This window comes from Myotis lucifugus, unplaced genomic scaffold (assembly GCF_000147115.1).
Source record: "Myotis lucifugus unplaced genomic scaffold, Myoluc2.0 scaffold_3435, whole genome shotgun sequence".
Taxonomy (NCBI): domain Eukaryota; kingdom Metazoa; phylum Chordata; class Mammalia; order Chiroptera; family Vespertilionidae; genus Myotis; species Myotis lucifugus.
The window spans coordinates 55-8,767 of NW_005874483.1; the positions used below are offsets into that span (position 1 = coordinate 55).

The window sequence follows — 8,713 nt, forward strand, 5'->3', positions numbered from 1 at the left end:
GGGCGGGGCCGGCCGTGAGAAGGGGCGGTGGGCCAACAGGCCCTGCCCCAAATGGGGTGGGGGCACCGATATGGGGTCAGCAGCCAGGGGAGGGGCCGTGGGAGGTTGGCCGGCCAGCCCCACCCCCAATTGGTGTGGGGGAGGGGCGATCAGGGGCAGAACTGGCTGGGGGGAGGGGCCGTGGTCCCATTGGTGTGGTGGGGGCCAGCTGGGGGGAGGCGCTGCATGCCATTGGCCAGCCAGCCCACCCCCTATTGGGGTAGGGGGGGCAATCAGGGGCACAGCTGACCAGGGGAGGGGTAGAGGAGGGGGTGGCCAGCACCCCGCCCTTGATTGGAGTGGGAAAGGCTGATCAGGGCCAGCTCAGGGGGAGGGGCCCAGGGAGGTTGGCTGGCCAGCCCCATCCCCCATCAGGTGGGTTCGCTATCCGCAGAGGGCATCATAGTGACCGGTTGTTATGGTGTTACAGTCGCTGGCTTTTTATGTACGTATATAGATAATAGAGTTTCTATTATTGGATTAAATAATGTATTGAATAAAGAGTTTGTGGTGCTCTGAACTAGCCTAGCATTGTAATAATTAGCATAGCTTGATACCTTCCCCGCGCAAGGCTTTGTTTAGAGAGGATCCCAATTACTTCTCCCAATAAACCAGCGGCATAGGCGCCACAGTGATCTCCATCCTACGTGAGAGGAACCGAGTCACAGGTGGCTTGGCCCCAGCTTCGGCCGGAGGCGGGCAGCAGCAGGGAGGGCTTCCCAGCTGGGAGGTCTCCCACAGCCCTGAGTCTGACCCTGAGTCTGACCGCTTCACCGGAACATCCTGTTCCCAGCAGCAAACCTACCCCCAATTCCCAGGCGTGCTTTCACTCATTGTCGGCATTTTATTTAGGCCCTTAATAAGCTGGTGGGGAATTAGATTCTTTTGTCATTTTCTCTGACGTTTGTGCGCAGGGGGATGTAGTCACCTCAATATAAGAACTATATGTAAATCGGTTTGTTGGGGATTATTTGGATTAAAACGTTACCCCAAAAAATATACTGAATTGCAAAAGGACGGTCCTTGTGACGTCATTGGTCTATTCAAACCCTCTCAGATCTTCACGTGTCTCGGGCAGTTTACATGTCTGCTCTCACTCACCCACACAGAGTTACGGAGGAGGCGGCGTTACCATCCCCGCTTCAAACGTGAAGAAACTGGCCCAGGAAGGACAAGAAGTGCTGCCCAGAGCTGCACGCCTACCTGCACGCCTGCCGTGGTGCTAGGTCAGGGGCCCCTCCTCTGCCCTGTGCCGGGAGGTCAGGCAGGCCTCGCGGGGAGGAGACCGCACTCCCGTGGCTGTGCCCGAGCTCTGCGGGACAGTCCGGCCCCCGGACTGCGACTGCTCAGGGCTGCCCACTCCCGGAACTTGTCATGGGGGGTGGCGCTCACCCCGGAGCAGAGTGGGACCGGCAAGCTGGTGTCTGCACACGAGCAAGGGAAGCACAGAAACAAGCCCGTGACCCACCCAGTTCCTCACACAAGGACCCCTTTCCTCACTGTCCTCGGTGGCTCTTACCCCTTGAAGGCTCATGTGCTTCACCCCGCCCTCTGCCTGGAGGGACAAGTCCTACCCATTGGTTCCCTTTCTGGAACCGGCCACACCCAGGGATGCAGGGGCTGTCCTGCTCATGACTCTAATAGTTGAGGAGGGAGGCCCACGGAGTGCACGCTGCTCCTTCTGCGAATCTCTCGGCCAGGCCTCCCCCACCACCACCACCACCCCCACCCCGGGAACCAGGATGGTGGCCCCGCAGGCCGCTGGGGCCCCCTGCATGGCCGCTCTGCTGATGCCCTTGGTGATGCTGAGCTCCCCATGGGCTCAGGGCAGAGACACCCCAGGTAAGTGCAGAGCCGCTGCTCTTGGGGGGGCCTGGCTCAGGGGAATGACGCGGGGGGGGGCGTGTATATCCCATGTGGGCCCAACCCACAGAGAGGCTCTGAGGGCCGACATCACCCAGGGGCCACATTTCCCACCAGAGAGAGAAGAGAGCAGGGTGTGTGCCTGCTGGACACAACGCGCCTGGCGGCCAGGAATGGCTTTGGGGGGACAAGGCTCTCACGGAGGGGTCAGGGTGACGTTCCAGAACCACGCTACTCTGCAGTGTCCGGGTCCCACAGCCAACTGTGCCCCAGGCAGAGGCCCTTCCACAGAACCAGGCGACCCGGGCCAGAGAGGAAGTGGGAAGCAGGAAATGGCCCCTTTTGTTCCCGTTTCCCCCCAAGCCCAGGCACGCAGAACAGGGAACAGACCATGAAGTCGTTTATGTTAGAATTCCCCAACCTCTCCATCTCCGCCCAGAAAGCCAGTCCCACTTCTCTCTGAGACTCAGGTTCCCTCCAGCGTCTTTCCCAGCTTCTAGGGTTAATAGCATTTAAAACTCCCAAGGTCATCTGCTCAAACCCCATCCCGTTGCACCCATGTCTCAGAAGGAAGATTTCTGACACTCACCACTCAGGGGGGCAGAGAACTGGACGGGCAGCTCAGCTGTGGGGCTGTGCCTGCAGGTGAGAGGAGAATGGAGGAGCGTGAGTCAGAGAGCAGGGGCCATGGGAGCGGCTGGGAGATGGGACAGTGTCGGCAGGAGGTGAGAGGGGAGGCCGTGCAGGAGGCACAGAGGTCTCTGGGAGCGGGGACAGCGGGACAGCGGAGAGAGTGCATTGCAGTCAGGGCGGGGCTTCTTTGGGGTGAGCAGTGAGCAGCCTGCAGGGTGGAGGTGGAGAAGCCAAGGCGATCTGATCAGTGAGAGGCATGAGATGAGCGTTCGCTGTGTGAGAGGCGCTGGGGGAGGCGACGGGGTCCAGAGCTCTCCGCACCAATCGATGCTGAGGAACTCGCTGCGGGTGAAATGTGGGGTCCAGGCGCCAGGCTCCAGTGGGCTGGACAGAGCCCTCCGTTTCCTTCTTCCTCCGACCCCCCAGGGTGTCTGCACCTTCCCCCAGAGCAAGGAAAGAGGAGGTGAAACAGAGAGACGTCAGCATCGCGTTAATAACGCTCCTTTGTGAGCTTCAGGCTGGGCCCTTTGAGTCATTCTGAACAAGCAGGTTTCTCTTGTCTCCACAGACATCACAGCTTGAAGGGGGAAGGGCTCTGGCCTCCAGTGAGCGGACAACACTGCGCTCTAGGCTTCCTTGACATCATCTGATGTCATTTTAGTTGTAGTCCTTCCAGATAAACCAAAAGATAGAACATTCCTTTTGGGGTGAACAGGTTGGGACTCCATTGTCCCGGGCACACAGCTGGCCGCGGCACCCTCGCTGTGCTGCCTTCCTCAGACCCCGGCGTCATCACAGGTTCTTAATATGGCCCGTTCCGAAAAGACGGCTTACCTTACAGAAGTTGTCAGGCTTTACTCTAGAAAGTTCGGATGTTTCCAAGAGTTTCACAAACTCTGATATGTTTCACATACACACAAAAAAGCGGTTTTGAGAGACCCTTGTGTGACAGTTCCCTGCTTTGCAAATTAGATTTCATGAGGGAGAGAAAAGTCAATTGCTTTTAAAAAGAAAAAAATTCAAACCACTACCCAAGACCGACAGAAATGTGCCCTGATTGGAAACCAGGTGGGAGCCCTATCAGTGGGACAGGAAACGGAGTTAGACGCGGGAGTGGAGCAGGGAGCCAGGTGAAGACATGCCACAGAGACCCCAGCCTGGATGGGCCCGGGACTCAGAGGCTGAGGGCAGGCACTGGGCAAGGAGGCAGCCTCAGGCGGTCGGAGAGGAATGAGCGCAGCTGGAACCCCGTGGGCTAACAGTGAGGTGTCCCCGAGGCTGGTGTGGTGGCTCCGGACCCCAGCTTCAAGTTGGGGCGCGGGGAACACTGGGAAAGACAGGGACGCTGACAGATCACCCAGATCAACCCTGGCCAGCTCTGCAGTGACAGAGACAATGGAGGGCCCCTCACACCCTCCTCCTGCTGCTCCTGGAACCTCAAGGTTCCTTGACAGCCACTTGGGGAGGCTCCTGAGCCACCTGGAGCCTGGGCTCCCTGAGCTCAGCCCTGACCTGACGTGGTGAGCCTCGGGTTGACATACTCTTCTGAGTCTTTCCTTCTGCCTCTGGGCGGCATCACCCTCATTTCTGTGGCCTGGGAAGTTCTGTGATAAAGTCCACCTGCAGTTTCCACTTCTGATACATTTTAAGTCATATAGAGAAGCTGCACCCTAAGACTCCTTCAGTAGACATCCCCCAATTGGACTGCAGGCAGCCAGCCATTTATAATCAGTTGTCTGGCCAAGGCATGAGCAAGAAGAGCAAAGATGGAGGTATCACACTTCCGATTTCAAAATATATCACAAAGCTACAATAACCAAAACAGTATGGTACCAGCACAAAAACAAACATATAGACCCATAGAAAGAAATGGAGAACTCAGAAATAATCTACACATCTACAGTCAGTTGATATCAACAAGAGCCAAGAACACACAGTGGGGAAATGACAGTCTCTGTATCCACCGCAGAAAAACATGAAATGATCCCTTACCTCTCACCATATGCAAACATCAACTCATAATGGGCTAAAGACCTAAATGTCAGATCTGAAACCATAAAACTCCTAGAAGAAAACATAGAGTTAAAGCTTCTTGACATTGGTCTGGGCAATGATTTTTGGATATGACACTATCTCCATTTTAGATATTGTGAGTCTATTTCTATTCCCTGTCTACTAACTTATTCGTGATACCCTCTGCTTAACAGAAGTATTAAATTTTAATGTAATGCATTTTATTATATTTTCCCCTTATTCTATATAATAAATGGCTAATATGCAAATTGACTGAACAGTGGAATGACTGGTCAGTGTGCCTCCAGAGGGGGAGCTCTGCTCAGCCGGAAGCCGGGCTCATGGCTGGAGGGTGCAGCAGTGGTGGCGGGAGCCTCTCCTGCCTCTGTGGCAGCACTAAGGATGGCTGACATTCCCGAGGGCTCCCGCACTGTGAGAGGGCGCAGGTGGGGCTGAGGGACACCCCCCTCCCAGTGCATGAATTTCATGCACTGGGCCTCTAGTGTTCTTATATTTGCTTAAGAAATGCTTCCTCGCCCCATTTTCATAATTGTATTCTCCTGTACCTTCTTATATTTACCGTAGAGTTTACTATTTATGTTTAGATTTTTAATCCTTCTGGGGTCCAAGTTTTTATGTTAAATGCAGATCTAGATTTTTTTCCCTTCTTATCTAAGCCAGTTTCCTCAACCCCATCTGCTGAGGGACTCCCTTTGTGGTGTATTAAATCCCATATGCTCATAAACTCTGAGCCTCTATTTGGTTTCAGATCACTATTGGTAAACTTTGTGATTATGTAGGATTTCTTTATTTATTTTATTTTTTTAGAAAGGGTGATAGAAACATCAATGATGAGAGAGAATCATTGATTAGCTGCCTTCTGCACACCCCCTACTGGGGATTGAGCAGCCGGGTGGGCAGCGTGTCTGGCGGCACCGGGCAGCCCGCTCAGCCCGCCTGGTCCTTCTCGCTCTCAGCGGTCCACGTGTATCAGAGGAGGAGCGACTGCTACGAGTCCAACGGGACACACCGCTTCCTGGAGCGATATGTTTACAACAGAGACGTGTTCGTGCAGTTCGACAGCACCGTGGGCGTGTTTGTGGCTGTGACCGAGCTCGGGCGCTGGACCGCCAGGAACTGGAACATCCAGAGGGAGTTCCTGGAGCTGCGGCGGGGCGCCGTGGACGCGGTGTGCAGACACAACTACGAGCTGGACAGGGCCTTCACCCTGGAGCGCAGAGGTGGGCGGGCGGGGAAGGGGAGGCCGGCAGGGTGGGCTTGGGGCGGAGAAGGGGGTGCTCTCTCTCCCATCTCCAAGCCCAGCCGTCCCAGGGTGGGTGGCCGGATCCCAGAGGGCTTAAGCGGGCGCAGGGGCCACACCACATGGGAAAGGGCAGGCTCCCTGTTAATGCAACACGAAAGAGCTGAGAACAGGGGTTTGTGGATCTTGCTGGAAACTTTCCTTGGCTGAGGTGGCCGGGAGACATAGAGGTTAAATGAAAGACGAGTCAAGGTACTTCCATTCCTCACCTCTTTTTAACGAGGACACCAGACTGATAGATCAAAGAAATGCTGCTGACTGGATATATTCTGATTCCAAGGTAATATCTGGAAGGAGTGTCCATCCTTTTGAACAAGATGGGAAAATGTAAATTTAGGTAGTTTCATAGCCGGTTCAACGTTTCTGTTGAAAACATTAGTTACTACGTCCTCTGTTCCTGGAGGAAGTGCCAAATGTGACCCTCTCCTGTTCGCTGCTCTTTCTTTATCGTGGATGACAAGGTCGTCCTTGGAACATTGCAATGTTTTATTGTTTTTCCTGCACAGTTCCCCGTCTTCTGCCTCCAAATAGCTTAACAGATGACATATTTACATTAACCTCTAGAAGTCAGTTTGCAAGAAATTTGCTAAATGCACTGCGTTAACTGTCTCCGCTGTCACAACAAGATTCTTTTTCCCGCTCCCAGTCCAGCCTAAAGTGAACGTGTCCCCCTCCAAGAAGGGGCCCCTGCAGCACCCCGACCTGCTTGTCTGCCACGTGACCGATTTCTACCCCGGCCACGTTCAAGTCCGCTGGTTCCTGAATGGACAGGAGGAAACGGCGGGGGTCGTGTCCACCAACCTGATCCACAACGGGGACTGGACCTTCCAGATCCTGGTGATGCTGGAAATGACCCCCCAGCAGGGGGATGTCTACACCTGCCGCGTGGAGCACCCCAGCCTGGACAGTGCTGTCACTGTGGAGTGGAGTGAGTTACTCCCTGATGACCCTCTGGGCTCCAGGCTCTGGGAGCCACTCACTACCCACCGGGGTCACACCACCCCGTGTGTCCTCACCAACCCCCTAACTGTAGTCTAGGCTGGGAGCAGCAGGGATCTGGCTGCATTTATCCCTGCCCAGGGGCGGGGGTGGGGTGGGGGTGGGTCCTAAAGAGCCTGTCCTTGTCAGGAAAGCAATCACCTTCACGTCTGGCCCTCAGCCTGGGACCTGGCCTCTCCCTCTGTCCCCCTTCAGTCCCTTTGCTTGGACTTCACGGGTTGACCTGAAACCAGCATTTGCCTCCTGTGGACGTCACCAGTATGAGCCCCAGAACTTTGGGGTGTTTTCCACATGTACTCCTTCCCCACGGTGGCTCCAAGCTCCGCCTGTCCTCCCGCTTCCCTCCACGGCGCTCTGGATCAGGCTCCAGGTGGGGGAGGGGGCGTTGCAGCAGGTGGAGGGGAGACTGACCCTGGGTCTGTTCTTCCCAGAGGCTCAGTCAGATTCCGCCCGGAGCAAGATGCTGACTGGAGTGGGGGGCTTTGTGCTGGGGCTCCTGGCCCTCGCGGTGAGCGTCACTCTCCATTTCAGAGGCCAGTGAGGTAAGAACCTCTGGAAAGTGGTAGATATTGCCCTTCCCCTGTCTCATCCGGTGATGAAGTTGAGGCAGAAAAGCAAAATGACAGAGCGAACGAGGCCACTGAAATCAGATTCTGGTCAGGCCATGAGCGCCGTGCGGACAGGAAGATGCCTTGATTGAGATCTCGGCCCAGCAGCACGCCTGAGGCTGCTGACTATTGCCCTATCCTGCAGGCTGTTCCTTTAAGCCTGGGGTCAGCTTCAGTCTACAAATTGGGCCCTGCTTTCATTCCCAGTGATGTGGGCGTAGGATGCAAATGTTTGTATACCTTTCTAAGATGGTATTGCTCTTTACTTTCTCAATTACTACATTCAACTTCCCTTTCATTCATTTCAGGACGACAAAGACCTCAGCCAATAGGTGGTATTTCTGCTCCCTTCCTCCTTCTTGGGGTGCAATCCATTTCATTGCACATGAGTTTGGGAGCATTTAATGAGCATCTGTGTTCAGGGTGTGTCCTAGGAAGTGCCCTTGGCCTGGGAGGAACTCTCGGAGGCTGTCCCTGCTTCTCAAGTTGAGCCAGTTGCCCCCAACTCCTGGTCCATGTCCACCTGTGGGCGGGTGTGAGCACTGAGCTTTGCCCCAGTGCTGAAGGAAACCTCAGGAACTCCCTTCCATTGCTCACCAGACCAACACTCAGACTCTCTCTGGATTTTTTTCTGTCCTGGGACTCTGGAGGGAAAGGGATGTAGCCCTGAGCTCGGTTGTCTTTCATTCCTCTCCTTCTTCCCAGGGCTGCGGAGCTGATCGCAAGCATCCTGTAGCCTTGGGACAGGATTTCTGATGCTTCTGATGCCCAGAAACCTCCCCGCTCCAAAAGGACATCGCAACGGAATCGTGCCCCTGACGCCAGTCTCCGAGTCCCTGCACTTTACTTCAATGTGCTGCCTCTTTCTCAAGTTCCCCAGTCTACTGGGTGCCCTTTCCTGGGGAACATAAACCACCTAAATCCATCATCATTGTCCTCCTTTCTTCTTGACAGGAAGGCCTGGTCATGTGGCCATGTTTATGCCTCAAGGGCTTGGTGACCATTGCGTCCAGTGAAGAGCCTGGGATGTCACTGTCTTTTCCCCAGGCATGGAGAAATAAGTTTCTTGGTGGTAATCAATTCTTCTTATTGAATAGGAGGGCAACCGATAGCAAACCTCCTGAAATTTGCTTTATTTCATTGTTGTACCCAAGTTCATGTTGTACTCTTACCAGGGAGGCATGGAACCATTACTCCTAGTAATCCCTGGTGGAACTGAGCCTGAATTTTTTAAAAA

At 54.6% G+C, this 8,713-nt stretch overlaps 1 protein-coding gene across 2 annotated transcripts; it reads left to right on the forward strand.

Annotated features, from left to right (window-relative positions):
* The first annotated feature begins 1,702 nt into the window (after positions 1–1,702).
* LOC102423684 (HLA class II histocompatibility antigen, DP beta 1 chain-like) lies at positions 1,703–8,402 on the forward strand. Of its 2 annotated transcripts, XM_014450731.2 has the most exons (5): positions 1,703–1,881; positions 5,526–5,789; positions 6,516–6,797; positions 7,785–7,808; positions 8,182–8,402. In XM_014450731.2, the coding sequence occupies exons 1-5, from the start codon at positions 1,782–1,784 to the stop codon at positions 8,193–8,195; spliced, it is 684 nt and encodes a 227-aa protein (XP_014306217.1). In that variant the 5' UTR covers positions 1,703–1,781; the 3' UTR covers positions 8,196–8,402. The 2 variants fall into 2 exon arrangements, with proteins under 2 accessions (XP_014306217.1, XP_014306218.1); XM_014450732.2 differs by lacking the exon at positions 7,785–7,808.
* Positions 8,403–8,713: the final 311 nt, after the last annotated feature.

What these genes read in the sequence shown, in the direction of transcription:
- LOC102423684 (XM_014450731.2), top strand. Translation starts at nt 1,782, where the DNA reads ATGGTGGCCCCGCAGGCCGCTGGGGCCCCCTGCATGGCCGCTCTGCTG. An exon ending in TCAGGGCAGAGACACCCCAG is followed by an intron (nt 1,882 to 5,525) that starts GTAAGTGCAGAG and finishes TCTCGCTCTCAG; the next exon opens with CGGTCCACGTGTATCAGAGG. An exon ending in CTTCACCCTGGAGCGCAGAG is followed by an intron (nt 5,790 to 6,515) that starts GTGGGCGGGCGG and finishes TCCCGCTCCCAG; the next exon opens with TCCAGCCTAAAGTGAACGTG.